Source organism: Acomys russatus, chromosome 6 (genome assembly GCF_903995435.1).
Source record: "Acomys russatus chromosome 6, mAcoRus1.1, whole genome shotgun sequence".
NCBI lineage: Eukaryota > Metazoa > Chordata > Mammalia > Rodentia > Muridae > Acomys > Acomys russatus.
Window position 1 is genome coordinate 79,187,694 of NC_067142.1, and position 21,067 is coordinate 79,208,760.

The following is a 21,067-nucleotide window of genomic DNA, read 5'->3' on the forward strand; positions in this document are numbered from 1 at the left end:
TGGCCACAGGAGAAATCTGCACAAGATCTAGGAGAAAGAAATAAAAACAGTAGCATTCCTATGTGCTAATGGTCAGTGCAGAGCAGGCACAGCTGCAGTGGCCAGCACAGCTATGTGCAGGCTGGTCACACAGGCGCCACAGTGCCCAGCTCCCTCCATCACCTGCTCAGCGCATATCTTAGGATACAGAAAGCAATGGGCAGAGCTGTGTTCTGTGTGCCCCTGCACATCCCCAAGTGTACTTACTCCCTCACATCATTCATCTTTCCTTTCTGACTCCTGGTGCTGAGTTTTAGTCGTCTAATTCCTGAGTGTGAAGCAGCGATTATACACAGAATGCTTAACCACCTCCAACAACCATTTTTGTGAAATCCCACAGTGAAAACCTTATTTTTATCACTCATAGGATCCCACTTCCCTGAATTCTGAATTCCAATGTATTAATATATGATAAACTCCCACATGTCCACTTTGAGATGTTAGTTGAACGTGTGTGTGTGTGTGTGTGTGTGTGTGTGTGTGTGTGTGTGTGTGTGTGTGTCTCCCTGGCTGTCCTGGAACTCATTATGTCAACCAGGTGAGACTATATTTCTAATTTAAGTCACTATTATGCTATTATATAAGCTTGACTAAAATGAAATTAATCCTAATTAAAAAATTCATCAAACATTATTTTTAGAAAATAGAGGAGAAATATATTGCTTTAAGATGAAGCAATAAACATTTTCTCACAACAGGCCCAAAATCTTGCTCATCAAGATATTACCAATAATTCTTAAGGGGTAAAAATATAAACATGATGATTCAAAAAGCATAATAGGAGAAAAACATAGATTCCAGTACACATGTGACACTATCAAAACTAGCTACTAAGTTTCCTGTTTTTTACATCAGGGTCCAGTGAAATCAATGAAGTCTCAGGAGGGATCCTGCAAGCGTGTTTAATGCAGTAATCCAAATACATTTGTACTCAGCCCCAAAAACAGTATCTACATGAAGAACATGCAGAGAACGGAAGTGTGGAGAAAACAGGGGTTGGGGTATGCTCAGCAGCAAGTGTGTTTTCTTCACCTTGGCTCTGGCTCTGGTTCTGGTTTGTATTGAGTACTTACTTTGGAAAGTGTGTTAAACGGGCCTAACGACAGCCACCTAGTCAGATGTGCTTGCCCTCAGAGAAGGAAATATGCCCAAAGCTACACACCTTAGAGATGGATTTTAGATGGTGATAAACGCAGAGGTGTTGGTTCTACAGACTGTGGGCTCTCAAACATCACCACAGACGAACCCATTCCCACCAAGGGCGTCCTTGTCACTCGACAAGTCTCCTCCTCTGCAGAGTGCTTGAGGTCCCTGCCCAGCCACTTGCACATAACTGAACTCCAACTTTGGCTCTCTTATATTCAATGGAAGCATCAGCAAATCAGAAAGCTACCGTTCACATTATAAAGTTAATGCTTTTGGTATAAAAAGTAATATAAATTCAAGATGCAAAACAGTTTTTTAAAACTGAAGATCATGTATAATCTAGTAACCTAGAGATAGAGTGGAATGCTGACATATTTACATTTTCTAACCTTTATCTTGGTGTAGAAACTTAATGCAATCAGCAGCAGCCAGCAGCTTACACTGTCCAAAGAATAGCACATGTGATCAATCAGTCACAGCTCACAATACCTCAGGAGGTAGGCTCTGATTCCCCTTACACCTGTGGCCTAAAGAAGCGGCTTCACCAGGTTGCCGCTCACAAAAGGCAGAGCCGGGATCTGAACCAGTCTGGCTTTTACAGACCAAGCAATCACAAAAAGTCATTCACTCTCATCCTCCTAACACACCACCCTACAGGCGAACGGACCCAGGAGACACGGGGAGTAACTAAGGTGTGTTTTCATTTTAGAGGCTCTCCTCTCCCAGCTACTCCCCTACTTGCCAAGTCGTTCCTCGGGGAGGCCTCTGCTCACCACAGCCTGCCAGGAGACAGTGAAGTTTATACAACTGCGTCTCCAGAGATTAAATGAACACATCTGCCTAAATTAATTCTAAAAATATGGTGTTAAATTCCTTTGCAAACTTCCTCGTGGTTTTATTCCCACAGTACCAAAGTGTTACAGCAGACTCATGCCAGAAATTGTAAGGTGTTTTTTCTTTAAATCATTACATTTGGTTAACACTATAGCAGTCAAACCTTTATTCTAGGACCTTCAATACAGTTACATTAAGCAAATCTACAAAAGCCAGTAATTATTCAATGTGAACATGATTGTTGTTGTTATTGTTTTGGTTTTGGAGACCAGGTTTCTCTGTGTACCCTTGACTGTCCTGAACTCACTTTGTAGACCAGGTTGGCCTCGAACTCACAGAGAGAACGCCTGCCTCTGCCTCGAGTGCTGGGATTACAGGTGTGTGCCGCCGCACTCAGCATGAACATCATTTTTTAATGACCTGGAATTTTAGTTGGTGACTTTAACTATGTACATAAGCACAGTAAGAGAGGCCTTTATCCAGCATGCCTTTGAAGTTCACATACACACACGCGCGCGCGCACGCGCGTGTACATAGAACTTTAAAAGTAAGTACTGTGTCTCAGGCTATTGAGATGGCATAGCAGGCAAAAGCACCGCTGCCAAGCCTGATGACCTGAGTTTGGCCCCCAGGACCTAAATGGTGGAAGGAGAGAACCAACACCCCCAAGTTGAGTTCTCTGACCTCATTTGTGTGCTATAATACATGCAGTACGGCAGTAGTTGTCCTCCCCATATTAAAATTTTTAAAAATCTATGAGACACTACCTCAGATTTTAAAATCCTTCATTATTTCCAGAAAATGAGCAGATATTAACTGCATGCATTTCCTAAGCATTTCCAGCATAGCTATTCTGTACACAGCATACATGCATGTATGAAAAGGAGCAGGTATCTTCCTGATGGGCTCCGGTCATTTCTAGAGCAGCAGGGGCTGTGCTGTAAACTGCAGTCACCACTGCTTGGCTAACACGGCAATCTTAAGGTCTTGATCTCAAAGAGGACATCATGAGATGTAGAGCAGGCGCGCAAACATTGCAGCTGTGTTTGGAAGCCTCCCACAGATTACATCCACAGCGCAGAGGAGAACAGCCTCCGCGACATGTCCTCTCACCATCTGGAGTTTCCTCCTCTCCTAGAGAAGAGGGTACGTGGAAAAGTGAGCCAGTTTTCTGTATTCAGACATTCCTTCTTAGGATGTCTTTTGGGTACTGGTAATTCAGAATTTCTTAGAAGGCTATGGTGTAGCTAGCTCACTGACATAGCATGTCTGAGGCTCTGGGTTCATTGCCAACACTAATTCACCAGTTTAAATACGTAGCCACTGGAACATATATTTCTTTCTCATTTGTGATAGCCAAACAGTTATACACACAAATCTAGATGGACCAATGACATGAATCAGTACTGTTTTCAGTTATATATCATTTCTGTGAAGTGTGCAAGATAGTTTATAAGTACAAACCAAAATGAGAGGCACTAGTAAAAGCCTAAAGAGAAAAGCTTAAGAGACTTATTGGAGATAATTCATTTGCATCACAGCTTCCTGATTCTATTGCTAGGCTCCGTTACAAAAGACTAGGAAACTGTCCTTGAAAAGCAATGATGCCACTCTTACAAACACCAAAGGCAAGAGTTACAATTATAAACACAAATTCAACTCGGAAAAAAACATCAGGTAAATAATCTTCCTCCTTAGGTTGACTGTATGTAACACTGGCTGAAACCAGGGAGACCTACAATACACCACCGACGTCAGCACCTATTAACCCTTTGTTCAGCCCTGTGGTTCTCAGCCTTTGGGGGTCAAACGACCCTTTCACAGGGGTTGCCTAAGACCATTAGAAAACACAGACACTGCAATTCATAACAGTAGCAAAACTACATTTATAAGGTAGCAAAAGCAGAAGGCTGTTATTAGCTGGCAGTTCCATATCCCATGTCCCATGCTTGGAATTAAAACAAAAACAATTTTTACATAACTAAATTTTTTAAATTTTTTAAAATTTTTAAAAAAACCAAAACTTCCAGTGTTCCCCAAGGAAGAGCACAGCAATTGCTCATCCAATACCAAATGGCCATCCCTGAAAACATACACGGAGTGCCATTATGCAGGTTATAGTTAGGAATGTATATGCATACAACATTAATTAACAAAAAAGAGTCCACTGAAGTGAAAGAGAGCGGGGCTTGAAGGGAGGGCAGGGAAGGGAAATGTATTACAATCTTAAAAATAAGAGAAATAAAGTTTAAGAAAAAAAACACAGTGAGGAAGACTTTGTTCAAAGACAACAGTAATGCTACAATAGGGAAGAGAGGCCATGCTTAACAGGAGCATGATGGGCTGGGGGATGGAAGATCACTCAGAGGAGACAGCAAGGAGAGGACACACTTCTCCATCAGGTACCAAGGTCCTAGTGAGATCCTTTCCAAAGCTGACCAGCAAGTAGAGGGCAGGCACACAAGCCTAGCTCAAGTGGCTTCCAGAAGCCCAACTACAGTGGTCAAAGCTCTGCCACGGACACTGACTCTTCCCGGTGTGTCAAAAGGGTGTCTGTGAAAAAAGTTGATAGTAAAAGCTCTCCACGCATGGCAACAAAGCAGCATTCTTGATTTCAGATCTGGAGTTTTTATGAGGCACAGAGGCTCCAAGTCTGCAAGTCTAATCAAGCTGACCTTCGACTTAACCCCTCCCAGGGTTGGGGTTGCTCCTGGGGCCCAGCCTCTCCTCTCTCTAAATACACAAGGCTCTGCCTCTTGCCATCCGGCCTTCCCACCAGTGTGACTTCCACAGAACAGCTTAGCAAGGGAATACCCCTCCATCTTCTCCAGCAGCCTTTGTTTCCTGACCTCCTCTGTCAGATGACAGGGGGCTGTAACTTTCTACTGCACTTGTTTGTCAATGTGTCCCTCCTGCTCCCTTTGGGCCCTGAGTGCTCCAGAGCAGGGATCAGGTTTCATCACTTTTGTCTCCCCACCGGTTCCAATTATGATGAAGCAAATAGAAAAGGAAATAGAAGAAAACCTCTTGCAGGCAGTGAAAGCTGCACTTCTAACCCCAGGAGGAAGGCAGCCATGCTAACCCTGTCACCAGAGCCTTGACCAGCAGGTCATGAAGCTACTGGACAGTGGCCACGCCGATAAGACAGATGCCGGAAGTCTCACCGCGGCCACTGTGCGGCTCTCCTATTGTTGTCTTTCTCTGTCATCCTCGTGGCTAACCACTCAAAGCTGGAGAAGGGAGGGGAAACGTGGTTCTTTCTTCCTCAATCTCTTTGGTCTCAGAGCTCAGGTGCCTTATGTGTCTCTGGTGTCATCTCCAAACCAGACAGAACATCCCTGGTATTTCCTGTTGCTGCCACTGCTTAGGAAAGGACAGTCATCGACAGTACATGTGCAGTCTCCACTGGCACACACACTGGTGCTCTTCGAGTGGATGCCTGCAGCAGAGGTCTGAGGCAAATATCCCTGGGCCTTAGTCTAGAAAACCTCTAGAGACACACGACGGACGCTGAGAGATTAGGGATGAGAATTAGATATAATCTCCCCCTTATAAATTCATTATATTGATAATAATAAAAATGGGGCCAGGTGTGGCCTTTATTCCCAGCACTCGGGAGGCAGAGGCAGACAGATCACTGTGAGTTTGAGTCCAGGACAGCCAAGGCTACACAGAGAAACCCTGTCTCGAAAAACAAAACAAACAAACAAAAATGAGCTTTATTAAATCACTAATATAAAAATATAGAAAATACTAATGTAGGAAATACACAGCAGCAACACTGGTGTGCAGTGCTACTTTAATTAGGAAGAAAGAGTTTAACCACAGGCTAGTCTAGAGCGAGGACAAACTACGACAGTGGGTACAGCATAACCTCTAAACTTCAGCCCAAGGACATCTAAACTAAACGGATTGATTGATAATTTTATGAACCTAAAATGTGTCATTTCTGAGACTCTTCTACCTACATACTTAAAATGTATGCAGCTTTTGTTTCTAAGCCTTTTATTTCAGAATTTAAAATTACATTTGTTCTTTGGCAATCTCATACACGTATATAGTACATTCTGATTAGTCTCCCTTCCTGTCTTCTCTAATCCCCCTCCTACGCCCCCCCCGCCACCCCCCACATCAACTCTTCTCCCTACAAAACCCTTTCATAAAACACAGACTTACAAACTACATATGAAATACCTTACAGATCATGCACAATAAAAAACAGTACAGCAAAAGGAGGAGTAAAAACATCTGAATGTATTGACTTTTAATAGTGCAAGCTTTTCTGTGATTAGCAAACAACTGAGACCATACACAATGAAAATGACTCTTGATGTGGTCCAGGGTTAGCAACATGATACAGAAAGTGGAGGGCAGAAAGCTGTAAGCTCAGTTTACTGCAGTACCTCATTTCAGCGAGAAAGCACCTCACAAAAGTGGGTTTAGTAGGCCACCTTACTTAATTACAGTTGTTTCATTATTATTCAGATTTTAATCCATCTATCAATTGTAGTTGTCAGTGAAAATTCTGCTAGCAAACTTCTACCCTCCTGATGATGAGCAGCAGTTCTTGAAAGCCAATCATTTAGTAACTTCAACAAATGTTTTCCAAAAATCAATTTTGATTTTAGAAATGACATATCACCTGCACCTCTAAGGCACAGGAAAGACAGAGGAAGAAGATTCAGAAACCATTTAAGGACCAGAAGATAGAGGGAAGGGCTGTGAAAGGCCACGTTCTAGACACAGCCATTGCAATCACTGCAGCTGTGGGTAGCTGTGCAGAGCTGTACAAGGCTGGCCCTGCCATCACTCAGTTGTGGGTAGGGAATGTAAACCCACAGTCACAAGCACATCGGCCCTTGTTAAAAGTCAGTGAGTTGCCACACAAAATGACATGAATGAGGGAAAAGGTTTTGTAGGGAGAAGGGGAGTTGATGTGGGGGGTGGCGGGGGGGGGCGTAGGAGGGGGATTAGAGAAGACAGGAAGGGAGAGTAATCAGAATGTACTATATACGTGTATGAGATTGCCAAAGAACAAATGTAATTTTAAATTCTGAAATAAAAGGCTTAGAAACAAAAGCTGCATACATTTTAAATATGTAGGTAGAAGAGTCTCAGAAATGACACATTTTAGGTTCATAAAACTACATGAACCTTTTCCAAACCCCACTTCGGGCTTCTTCTCTGTAGAAGAGGGAAGATACAGTGAAGGCTCCTGAGGGAACAGGAAACACATACTTTTAAAGCATTGTGAAACTGGAAGAAAAACATCCAAAGGCAAAACAAAAACAAGCAAACATTTAAAAAAAGAAACCAAACCAAACCAAACTAAAAAAAAGACAGACTGGTAGAAAGTAACCAGAGAAGACAGAATTGCCTTAAGGTCAAATTCTAAGCCTTGTGCCCACCACAAGGTTAAGAGTTAAAGCCAGGATTCCCTGACTGAACAAGAGCGTCCCTGGCCAACAGGTTCCCACAGGAGCAGATACATCTAGGCCTCTCTGTAGGAAGTCATGCTCCAGCCCCCAAGTTTCACACAGATAATGTTAGGAAAACAGGAATTTGTCATTAAAAAAAAAAAAAGGAGATGGAAAACAACAACAACAACAGCAAAACACTAAGCAAAAAGAAAGCAGAAACAAAAATACCACAGTGACAGACATTCATGAGTACAAACAATAAATTAAATGTCCAGGAGCTTCAGGCAACAAGAATTTCCAGAAATAGAATGTAAAACCCTACATATTAAATGTTTAAGAAAATTAAATCATAAAAGTTAAGCAAGGACTAAGAGACTATTCTAAGACAGAGTACTTTAAGGAAAATACGAGATCTCTCAGAAATTACAAATAGAAGCGATGAGATTCAAACTAAGCAGATGAGGAAAGAGACGACTGGATGTGAGTCAATGCTCTGACGGGGACGCTGGAGCATGGGGCTCAGATGCTCACAGGATGTGCTATACTGTAGATGCCACTGTGACAGTTAGTGAAACATACAGGAGGAAAACAACAGGAAGAGGACAAACATCAGTCTTTATGACATCCTGTGAAGGATCAGATGCTTTAATAGAAGACAAAGATCCCACTAAGTGCTGTTGATGGGCCTGCTTTACATTGAAGGACACTTGTCGGATGAAAGTCGGAAGATAGAAGATGATATTCCATTTAAGCAGTAACTGAAAGAGAGCATGAATGGCCATATTTATATCAGATGAAAATAGATTTTAAATTAAAAAATACTGCCATAAAAGACAGAAAAGGACATCACACAATGACAAAACGATCAAATAAAGATGACATAACAACTGCAAATATATATGTATTCAACAGCAGAAGACCTAAATGTATAATGCAAACATTGACAGAGCCAGAGGCAAAAAGAGGCAGCAGCACAACAGTAACAGACTTCAGCGATCTACATGCAGGAATGGACACAACATCCAGACAGAAGATCAATAAGGAAAGGGGGACTTGGGCAGCATCACAGACCAAATGGACAAATCGAAAGCATTCCACACTGGTATGGTGGGACACACCCCTACCCCTAACTCTTGGGGGGCTAAGACTGGAGGCTGGCAAGTTTAAGACTAGCCTGGGTACATGGTGAGACACTCACTGCCTCAAAAGGCCAACAAGAAAAAAAAAAGGAAAGCACCCCACACACCCAACAGCAGCACACCATACATTCTCAGGCACACACAGAACATTTTCCATGAGAGGTAACATTTTAACACACACACACTAAAGCACACATTTAAGACTGATATCATACCATATATTTTTTCCAAATCTAACGGCATGAAATCAGAAATAAAGGACAGAAGGAGATTTGGAAAATACACGAATTTGTTGAAATTAAACACATTCCTCAGGAGAATTCTAATAAACCTACAAATACTCTATTATGAAGATATAGAAATCTAAACAGATCTACAACTCTGTTGTAAGAAGAGTGAATCAGCAATCAGAAACCTTCTAGCAGAGAAAGGCCAAGAGCAGACGGCTCCACTGCTGAAGGCGGCAAATGTTTAAACAAGAATTAGCACCTGCCTTTCCAAGCTCTCCCAAAACCGAAGGCGAGGAAGTACTTCCTAACTCATTCATGAATCTGACATTACACTGGTACAGACTGAAAAAGCCATTATCAGGCCAATGAGCCCAGTGAATATGAACAGAAGACACAAACATTTTCAAAACAAGAAAATCCAAATCAATAGCATGTGGAAAGGACCATCTACCATAGCTCACACATGAGATACATAATCAGTGTAATACACACCATTTCAACACAGGAGAAATGAAAATTCCACAGTAATTTCCATAGATATGGAGTTTATATGTAGGCATTGCACCAGGCAAGATGCAGTGCAACACTCAACACATGGGGACAAGGAATTACCTCAGTGTAATAAAGACTACTTAAGAAAAGCCCACAGCTCACATCATGGTTAGCAGAAAAACAGAACAAACGAAAATTTTCTTCCAGGATCACAAACAATGGCAAATAACCATCCTCATTATTTCTTGGCCAAAACAACCCAACAAGAAAAAATAAAAGGTGTCCAAATTAAGAAGGAAGAAGTAAAATATGTTTGTACATAAGACGATCTTACAGGCAACCCCACATATGTCCCAAAATAACCTGTTAGACTTAATATGCAAATCCAAAAGCCTTCCAGAATCCAAGATCAATACACACGCACATGCTCATGCACACAGATTCATGCACACACTAACAAGGAACTATCTGAAGGCAATTCAGAAAAGTAGACAATTTTTATAGTACCAAGAAGAATAAAATATTTTGGAATAAATTTAACCAAAGAAACAACATATTGCTGAAAGAAATTAAATACAAAAGAAAAGAAGACAAAAAGAAAGGAAGACAGAAAGGAAGGAAGAAAGGACAGACAGTCCATGTTCATAGATTAGAAAATTAATACTGTTGGCTGGGCATGGCGGTGCACACCTTTAATCCCAGCACTTGGGAGGCAGAGGCTGGTGGATCGCTGTGAGTTCAAGGTTAGCCTGGTCTACAAGGTGAGTCCAGGACACCCAAGGCTACACAGAGAGACCTTGTCTCAAAAAAAAAAAAAAAAAAAAACAGAAAAAAAATTAATAGTCAAAATGTCCATACTACCCAAATCAATCTATAAATCACCATAATACTTATCAAAATTCAACTGCATGTTTTTATAGAAACAGAAAAACATCCTAGGATTCATAAATAACTATGAAAGACTCTGAATATCTCAAACAATCAACAACAAAAGAAGGAGACTGGACTGTCATCCTACAAAACACATAAAAATAGGCTCAAAATAGATCAAGGTTTTAACTATAACATTCAAGTTACAGAACTCCTGAAAGAAAATGCCAGAAAAATGCTTGGGAATTATTTACTGGGTGTGACTCCAGCTCAGCCAAAGTAAAAGTAGATGAGGAAGACTAGAACAAAGACTGCAAGGAAAATAGAGGAAAGAAGACCTAGAGAATTGGGAAAATATCTGCAAGCCATGTATCTCATGTGGAGTTAATATCCAGACTATACTGGGAATTCCCTACATTTCAATAGCAAATATATAAATAACCTGATTTTCAAATATGCACAGGTCTTGAATAGACATTTTCCCAGAGACTACAAACAAAGGGCCAACAGGTGGAATATAAGAAGACAGGCACAACATTGCTAATCATGAAGAAAACACCAGAGCCACAACAAAGTACCACGTGTGAGGGAGGCTATTATTGAGCAGTGTTTTGTTTGTTTGTTTGTTTGTGGTTCTGAGAACTGAACCCAGGGACCCGCACATGCTAAGCAAGTGCCATTGAACCACACCCGTACTCAGGATTGTTACCGTCAAAACCAAAGTGACCAGAGTTGCCAGAGTTGAGTTGGAGTAGAGAAACCAGAGCCTGTGTGATCTTGTCGAAGACATAAAAGTTGGAGTGTCTATGAAAAACAATATGGAGGTTCCTGTGCAGATTAAGAACATAACAACATGTAGGCAATCAACTCCACTTCTGGTAATTAATTATGTAAGAGAACTGAAATTAGGATCTCCAAGAGATATTCTCAATCCAATGTTTCTTGAAACATTTACCTTAGAAGTAGAAACAAACTAAATAATCATCAACAGAGGACTGGGTAAATGGAATATGCTATATACTCACAACAGAATATTATTCATTTGTTTAAAAAAAACGAAAGACATTTTTCATATATTGAAACACAAATGAACCTTATGGACACTATGGAAAGTGAAATACAACAATCACAAAATGATAAATACTACTGACTCTTGACTCCATTTTTATGAGTAAAGTAGTTAAAAATCATCAAAGCAAGAATGGTATTTGCAGGGCCTAAAGGAAAGTGGGGAGAGCGTCACTGTTCAGTAGGTGCAGAGTTTCAGTCATGCAACACAAAAGTTCTAGGCATCTGCTCTCACACACTGTTTAGAGGTAGCAATGCTACACTACATACCTAAAGAGGCACAAAAGCAGATCACTCCCATGAAAGGTGTTTTTAAACACAATTTTTTAAAAAAATCAACAGATGGGTTGGGAGACATTTGAATATAATTGAAAGCAGACATAGCTAAACATTACACAGAGTAACTGCGTTGATTGTACTACAGACTGTACCACAAAGAAGCAGTGAGGTAGGAAAGAACACGAACCAGGGTTAAGGCACACGGAGGGCTGAATGAAAGCTTAGCATAGCCAACCTAGGATCAGAGACACCAGAGAGAAAAGAGCCAAGCCACGGTGCAAAGAAACCACGGTGAACACGTTTCTAAACTCATGAAAGTCGGGACTCTACAGAGGGCAGGGCTGGACAATTAATTACAGGGCTCATCACGAAGAACAATGAGCTAGTAAGAAAATGAAGATGTGAAAGCATCTAGGGGCGCCAAGGTCTAACACAAGCCAAGCTGAGTGTGAAAAGGAAGACATGGGGGTAGCAGAAGGAAGACAGTGACAAAAAATTTAACAGTTGAAAGGCACCCGGAAGTTATGAAAACATGAATTCATAGATACAAAGAACAAACACCTAAACACACTACAGTAAAACTCCAAAAAAGAGAGCCTTAAAGAGACAGGTACCAGGAGAAATGCTAATATGGAAGGGGGACTCTCACAAAGCTGTGACCCTAAGCAAAGAACTGCAGGCAACTAAGGAATGCCGAGAGAGGAAGAAACAGTCAGTCTGCCCCAGGGAAGAGCCTCCCCTACTCCTGGGTGGTATCCAATACCAAGGGGCCAGCCCTGAAGTCATATAGATACAAGTAACGCAAACAGACTGAGCATATTGTACTTCTATATTTGGGCACGCACATACATACACACACATGCACAGACAGAGAAAACACACAACACACACATACCTGTAACAATAGGCATGTGTCTATATGCACATAACAACAATCAAAAAGAGGCCATGACTTTGAGGAGGGTATGTGCACGGGAGGGGTTGAAGGGAGGAAAGGGAGCACAAGGGAAAAATTGTCTAATTATATTTTAATAAAAAATAGCTTGCCAGTTATCAGATGATTTCTACCAAAAACAGTGTGATTGGTATATAATGGGGTACTTTTTTATGATCCCTTTAAGAAATTAAACCAACCAATCTAGAGTTATAGACTGAGAAAAGCTGTCTTTCAATAATAAAGGCAAACTATTTTCAGATTAAAAAAAAATTACAAGCCAGGTGTGGTGGCACATGCCTTTAGTCCCAGCACTCATGAGACAGAGGCAGGTGGATCTCTGTGAGTTGGAGGCCAGCCTGGTCTACATAGTAATTTTCAGGACAGTGGGTCTACATAGTGAATCCCTGTCTTGATAAAACAAAACTACAAGTGGCTGTCGTAAACCAAAAGAATTTATTTTCTCCTTCTGAGACAGGGTTTTAATCTACAGCTAAGGCGAGGCTCAAATTTGGGATCTTCCTGCCTCAGCCTCCTGAGTGCTCAGATCACAAACACAGGCCACCATGCACAGTATCACCAAAAGAACTTCCACGGGTGCTCCTCAGGAAAAAAGGAAGTGAGCACCAAAGGAAAGCCTCAGATAGATGCATGTAACACAGATTGTTATTTGAAAAGTAGGGTGAATGAGTAATTCTGAACATTGTAGGCTTTCAAAAACCACAACAAGGCTAACGAGATGGCTCAGGGGCCTTAACAGACAGCATTTACCACCAAGACTGACAAGCTAATCTCTGGAACTCACACAGTGGAAGGACAGAATCAATTCCTGAAAGTTGTCCTCTGACCTCTACACACATGCATGGCACTCACCCACAAATACTCCAATAAATGCAAAAACAGAAACAAAAACTAACAAACAAAAAACCCAAAAACAAACAAAACTCAAGAAGACTGAATAATAGCATCAACATCGGAGAAATGATCATGTTAAAGGCATTTCCTTCCCCAGTGGACTGTCTGGACACCCACTCTGGACAGCAGGAGCCTGGACTTCATACATTCATCAGAGGTCAGCTACAAAGAGCAAGGATGGCTACAGGCAACTCGGGAGTCTTGTCAAGTGCTGCAAGCAAAGCCACAAAGGATTTGTAAGTGTTTGATAAGGGGGAAGGGCAGGGCAGTCCCCACAACTAAGCAGGAAAGGACCAGAAGTAGTTGAGAAAAGCATATCCTGTCCTTCCCTTGTTAAGATGCCTGTGTGTGTTCTCCTTAAATCTCTAAGGCCAAACCAAATAAGCCACGCCTAGAAGCCATAGCAGAGTAGAGCAACAGTCACAGAGGTCAGAAATCTAGTGTGACCTTGGGCAGGCCACTTGACTCTCTGAAGCCTTCAGCCTTGGGTGGTGTATGTAACGGTTAGCTGCACTTACATGGATAACACGTGTTCTGATGATAAGTGATCTGACTCAAAAGAAAATGTTAGAGCACTGATCTCTTACATACATTAGTCGCTGACAAAACCAGGCAGCAAGTGCACTGCTACAGGACAGGTCCTGGGACTCCAGCAGGGAGCAGAGCTGAGGGCAATGTGAACAGCGCAACCCACTTGTCTTTCCATCCGGCACCTAATGACAATGGTCACTGGCCTGGTCACTGGCCAACCTGCCTCGGCCACCTCAGTGACTGGAACAGCTTGTTAGAGTTGCCAGATGATTTTGAGTGTATCAAAAGACACACCAGTAAGAGGTCTGTTGAAAGCTCTGACTCTACCCACGTTTCTAACTCTAAGACATCCCAAGAAACAGTCACATTGACTTTCCTCATGCTCATCTCTAATAAGGAACGCAGTATTGCTCCCAGCACAGAAAATCAGCCAGGGCATTGCTGTCCCGCCAACAGGAGTGCCAGCAACGGTTTTCCAGAACACTTATACAATTGTTTCATTGAAGAAAGAAACACATTTAGCAGTATATTTTAGCATAGTTCCTATATCCATACTGGAATTATCCAAGAATGACCTGACAATAAAAAATAAGAAGAAAATAAAAACAAGTTTTTCAAATATGTTTTTATTTTCCTAGACCTACTCTTTACAACCTAAAGTCGAATACATGTTACGGAGATTCTGCGGTTTGCACTGTGAAGTGTTTACTGCCTTAAGAGCCAATCACCCCCTCCTGTCACATTCAGTCCAGTGAGGCCTGTCAACTAGTCAACTAGGCACACACGAACCTTCCCCCAAGAAGACTCCTGAAGATCACACCAAATGCTCTCAGAGAAAAATTCTTTCTCTACTGTGGTGGATGAGACAGCAGGGTCGCAGCATTCCTTCTTGGAATTTTAAATCTTGAACGTGCACCCATGACATTGGAAAAAATTAGATACTGTATGCTGACAGGGACACATAATCCAAATATGCCATAAGCATGATATATGTGTGTGTGTGTGTATGATTAAAAAATGTTTATATTATCTGCAAGTAACAATAGAATACTGATTTTTAAAAATATTATATTTATTTTAATTTCTAAGAGTAATAGTGGGTTTTGTCTTGTTTTTGTTTTTGCCACTGTCTTTACCAAAAAGACCTAGAAGTCATATGAAAGAGACATGTTTTCATAGATATTTTTTCAAATATGTCATGTGTGAATATACTTAAAATGTCATGTGTGAGTACAAGGGAATGCACGTTGTGGCCACCATGCTGGCATGGATACATGTACTGACAAGCAACTTTGTTACTCTACCTCTCTGACGGGAGCTAAGGAACCTGGACAACGCCATTCATGAGTCCAGTGGTCATTTAGCAGCCTCCAGAGTGGCCTCTTCCATAAACCCCTGGAGCACTTACAAGCCAGTTTAGCCCCAACTGCAGTCTTCTACTGTACACTATTTGGGACTGTATTTCTCTTTTCTGTCAGCTCTTAGTGGGGAGGGGCCTTGCCTTTCAGCCCTTCTGCCTTGCCTTTCAGTTCACGAACAGAGTTAAGAGCATATTCATTGATTAGTTAACAGCATCCTGGAGTAGATATTTTCCAAGCAATGAGGAGATAATTAGGGAGTAGATAAAGCAAGCCACACGGAGAGACGGTTGTATAGCAGGGTAGACACAAGCCGTGCAGGGGCCCTGAAAGAGCATGCTCAGAAACAAAGCAGCCGAGTTGCACAGCACAACCCTTCCCAGAAGGTACAACACAGTTCATAACGCTGCTATTGCTTTAAAACGCCCTTGCTGCTCTTTTGTTCTTACGTGTGAAGCCGCATGTGGTCCAATCCCTTGCTGCCTATTTCTTTAATGCCATCTCATGTTGTATAAAAGAGCCCTATCCACACAAGCCTGAAAAGAGGCGTAGTAGTCAAAACGCAAGACAAAACTAAACAACGTGCTCTTCCTAGGTTAACACACGCAGAATTCTGCTAATAAAAACAAAGGTCAATGTCTGTTTGACTTTTCATTCTCACTCTTGAGTGACATTTTTTTTTAATAATAATTTTTTGGCTTTAAAAATCTATTGCCACCAAATTCTTTATCTTTTCCTCCAACCTCCTTTAACCTCTCAATGAAAATTATGCAGCAATTCCATTTCTAAAACAGCAGTTATGATGCAAATTAAGCTATAAGGTATGGTGGTGACAGCCTTGGTGCCCTTATCATTTTAAATGTATGGCATAGAAGAAGACAAGGCACATCTTCCGAGTTCTTCTAACAATGGTCTTGGTGGAATTAATTTATTTTCCCTTCAAATACATATATTAAAATTCTGTAAGCTCCTACTCTCTAGATAAAACACCATGTTTGTGCCTCATTCGGTGCTTCAAAAAGTGAGCCTGCCTGTCTCCCCTCCCGTCTCTTTTGTCTCAGAACACCAAAGCACTTCAGTATTTTTACTTTACCACCCCTATGAAGTCACTGGTACATTAAGCACTGGAGGGCTGGTGAAATAAGAAGCCGAGCAGAGAGCGCTGGCCGGCCAACCAAAACCTAGTACCCGCTAGCTCCTCAAAACTTGTCAGCAATCAGACCAGACCCTCTGGAGCCTCCAGGCACCTTTACAGGTCGTGAGGATTTAAAAACTACAGTGACAGAAAGCCACCGTTGCTGAAAAGGAACAACTTGCACACACATGGACACAATTGTACTTTTCAGAAGGTGAATTACAACTGGCCTTGCTCTCTTAGTTTTTAAGAGTTCAAATACCCCGAGCATCTCAACAACAACAACAACAAAACTCCTGAGGGCAATTTGATCAGACACAGAAAGATCCTCCCTTCAAAGAAATGCACCTTGTGACACTCCAAGGAGGCGAGGTCCTTAAAACCTGTCCCTGAGTCACAAACACTGGATGGAGGTAGAGAAGCCAGTTGGCTTCCTGGGGCTTTAAAACATTTTCCTCTCTCACCCTGGGGCTACAGAAGCTGTAAATGAAATTCTTCCACTCTTCACTATTAAGAGTATTACAGTGACATAAAGTCAAACACACACACACACACACACACACACACACACACACACACACACACACACCCTCTACTTCATTGCCTTCTTTTTCCCTAAGGTGCCCATTCCATCCCCCCGCCCCCCCCCCAAGGTGGACCTGATTACAAAAAGCAAAGTCATGGGGCAATGCGGGGGACAGGGTAGGGTGGGGTGTTTGCAAAGGACTTGAAGATCCAGAAAAGCAAAGGGCTGAAAGATCCCAGGACAGCCGCGGTGTAAGAGGTTCAGCTGGGCTCGTGGGCTGTCGCCAAGCATCCGTTCACCCGGGTGTGGAGGGGGTCCAGAACGCTGGGGTGGTCACGAAGCCACCCTGGCTGCCCACCCTCTGCCCTCCATCATCTCCCCATCCCCTAGGCAGGGCCGCCTCTAAGCAGAGGGCAGCCCCGGCCTCCCCGCGTGGGGATGAGGAGAGGGACGGGGTGGGGGGTCAGGCCGGGCTCGTCCAGGTGGCCGCGCCGGAGGAGGCTGGAAGGGTGTGTGTGTCGGGGACGGGAGGGGAGGGGGACGACTCACGTTCTCCGTGTCCCGCTCGTTCACCGTGGGCAATGGCGTCCGCGCCGACATCTTGAGCGGGCGGCGGGGTCGGGCCGGGGGGTCCGGCGGGTCGCGGGCGGCGGAGGGCTTCGGCGAGGGCGGGCGCGCGCGAGCAGGCCGCGCCGGGGGAGCGCGCGGCTCCCGCAGGCCGCGGGGCGGGAAGGCGGGCGAGGACGCGGGGAGCCGGGCTGCGGGGACGCGGGGTCGTGCGCGGAGGGCCGCGGCGGCGGGCTGACTGGAGAGCCGGCGCCCGGGGAGCTAGCTGCCTCAGCGCGGCGCCCGGCGGCGGCGAGCGCGGCCCTGACAGCGCCTCCCGCGCGCCGCCTCAGGTGAGCGCCGCCGCTGCGGCTGCCGCAACCGCCGGGCCCCGCGGCCCCGAGCCCGCGCGCCGCTCCGCGCCGTCCCCGCTGCGCTCACCCGGAGCCCTCCGCGGCCCGAGCCGGTGCGCGCGGAGCGGCGGGCGCGGCACGCAGCGCCCCGAGGCTCTTGGCGGCCGCCGCCGGGTGGGCGGGCGCCAGCCGAGGGGCCTCTCCATTCATTCCCTCATTAGGGATGCGGGGCCGCCTCCGCCCGCCGGGCCGGATTTCATTAGTGGCTCAACCCCACCCGCGGATCTGGCTGTCCCCTCAGAACCTCCGCTGTCCTGCGATTTGATTTTTGATTCTCGAATGGCTTTTAAACCAGCACTAGAGACACAGGGGGTTCGTGCGAATAAGTAGCAATCCCCTCCTTCCCCCGTTTTTATGTATTTTATTTGTTTCGCTGGACCAACCATTGGGTACCACCCGACTCTGCACTTTGCCCACCTTTAAATTCTTTCCTCTCGTTTAATTCCTAGTTTCCCTTGAGCTTTCTTTCAGCCCCCTTCTGCCCTGAGGTGTTGTTCAGTGTCAAGGTTGGACAAAAGGCACAAAAGCCTCACGTAAGGAGCTGGCCCAGAAAGCGTGTGGAAGAGGGCTCCCCGCACCCCACAGCATCCCTGGAGTGGGTGAGACTTGGGAATCACGATGTCTACATTGGCTGATCGTCACTTCCTGGGATACAAGGAAGCGTCACTTAGGCCCAGCTTATTCAGGGAGAGTAGAAGGCTGTCTCTGTGCCCTTCCACCCACCTGCTACTCCTTTAGGTCCTGTGCACACCCCTGTGTCTTACACTTTGTCCCGACGCAATGCTTCTGTCCTTACTCTGGTGTTTTGCACACTTGGCCTGTAGGATAAAAACTTGACCATCTTCCCATTCCTTTTCTTTCCAGAATTTTTATCACACCCTACGGGGATGGGCAGGGAATACAAGGAGGGACACATAGGGCAAGATTGATGGATTTTTGTTGAGCAGCTTTCTTCAGCCTCCAATGGGAATCTTGGGATGATGGGAAATTCCTCCTCTTTCCTGAATGTGTCTACTTGAAGGAAGAATTCCTGCACCAGATGGTTTTTGTCCTGACTCATTAAACGTTGTTTCTGAAAACTTAACACTTGACCCTTAAAACATGGGCCAGAAGGGCCTAAAAATAGCAAACACATATCTTGAAGGAATATATATATATATATATATATTCTCACTCTGTGTGTACTCCCTTCTAACCAGCTGTGGATTTATTTCTCTAGCATCCTACGTTGTAAACATTTCTCAGTTCCACAAAGCAAATGAAAATCGCAAGTCCCCTTTGGTGGCCGTCTCTACTGCTCAACTAGCACTCACACTTTGGAACTAATTGCAAGGCCAAAGCCTGAATTATAGTGTGCATTTTTTTTTAATAGTGTGCATTTTTAAGGTCCTTCAGAAATCAAGGTTCACCAAGATACACTCAAGTGTGCTTTTTTCTTTTCTCATCAGATGAAGGTCCCACACAGCAGTCCCACTAACACAGAAGTCCCTCGCGTTAAAGCTGTATCTCCATTAAGGTAGGAGTAGGCAAGCTTCGCTGAGAAGATGCCCCGCCTCACTGGGCTGTCACTTCTTCCATCAGTACTTAGATCTATTCACATATTATCCTCTGTCCTCACCCTTGTGGTGACCCTGACAAGCATATTTGTTTCCATTTTACAAACTTTTGCTGAACTGACTTATTCCTTAGCTACACCAGACTACTGAGCCGCAGAAGAAGATGACTGGAATGTATGGGAGTGTTCAATCTTGCACCAGTCACAAGACCCATGAGCTCAACTGTGTAAGGGATGAGGCTAATTAGAGACAGAACTCAAGGAGAACCCAGGATCCCAGCCCGGTAGCTTCCACACACACAACGCTTTCAACTATACCTGCTACACTTGGCTCAAATGTTGAAACTGACCGACCGTTATTTAACAATACTAAAGGATATTTACCTTTTTTGGTTTTTTCGAGACAGGGTTTCTCTGTGCAGCCTTCGCTGTCCTGGACTCACTTTGTACACCAGGCTGGCCTCCAACTCACAGAGATCCACCTGCCTCTGCCTCCTGGAGTGCTGGAATTAAAAGTATGTGCCACCACACCCTGCTGCAGGACATTTACTTTTTTTTTTTTTTTTTTTTTGTCATCAGGACTACATTCAAAGGGAATCCGTTTTTTCTATCTAATAAGAAATAACTGCCCAGAAGCAGAAAGACTCAAATGGTATATACTCACTTATATCTGCATACTAGCCCAAGGGGCATGTCCCATGAAAGCCTTCACTTAACCAAGAAACGGGGACAGAGGGGAGGACATCCTATTGGGACTCTAGATGAGAGAAGCATGGGAGAATAGCAAAGTAGAAGGATCCAGAGGGTCCTAGAAACCTACAAGTAGAACTTTGTGATAGGTAGATTTGGGCCCAGGGGTCCCACTCAAACTAAGGCACCAGCCAAGGACAATACAGGCGGTAAACTTTAAACTCCTACCCAGATCTAGCCAATGGACAGAACATTCTCCACAGTTGAGTGGAGAGTGGGGTATGACTTTCACATGTGCTCTGGTGCCTCATATTTGACCATGTCTCCTGGAGGGGGAGACCTGGTGGCACTCAGAGGAAGAATAGCAGGTTACCAAGAAGAGACTTGATACCCTATGAGCATATACAGGGGGAGGAAATCCCCCTCAGGAACAGTCATATGGGAGGGGAATAATGGGAAAATGGGAGGGAGGGAAGAATGGGAGGATACAAGGGATGGGATAACCATTGAGATGTTACAAGAATAAATTAATAAAAAATTTAAAAAAAAAAAGAAATAACTATTTTTAAAGACCGACATTTAATTCCTTGTAATACCCGCAGTCCTGGGCTTGGCTTATAGTGAAGGTGCACTTTTCATAGGTTAGAAAAACCCCTCCATTAAAAAGAAAGAGAGAAATTGCATATTTGTCTGCTCTAAAGGGGCGTAAGGGGATACTGGGACGGCATCAAAACGGTTTAACCTTAGTATTTCATAATGAAAATGCCCACAAGCAAAGTTTTCCTACATGGCTTTTTACTGCGGACTACATGGAAACGGCAAAGGGACTTTTTAAGGCTTCTAGCAATTCTCTTTGAGACTATGAACAAAACGTGGCATGTGCAGTTTAGAAGCTTCTGAGGCTGGGTGGTTTAAAAGTTTCAGAAGAAAGCTGAAGTTCTGACAGA

General features: G+C 43.8%; 1 protein-coding gene across 2 annotated transcripts in view; it reads right to left on the minus strand.

Annotated features, from left to right (window-relative positions):
* Mark1 (microtubule affinity regulating kinase 1) overlaps positions 1-17,584 on the minus strand; it is a 98,319-nt gene extending 80,735 nt beyond the window's left edge. For both annotated transcript variants that reach the window (XM_051148079.1, XM_051148078.1), the window contains exon 1: positions 17,466-17,584. In XM_051148079.1, the coding sequence (XP_051004036.1) occupies positions 17,466-17,516 (51 nt within the window). In that variant the 5' untranslated portion in view covers positions 17,517-17,584. The remainder of the gene's footprint in view (positions 1-17,465) is intronic.
* Positions 17,585-21,067: the final 3,483 nt, after the last annotated feature.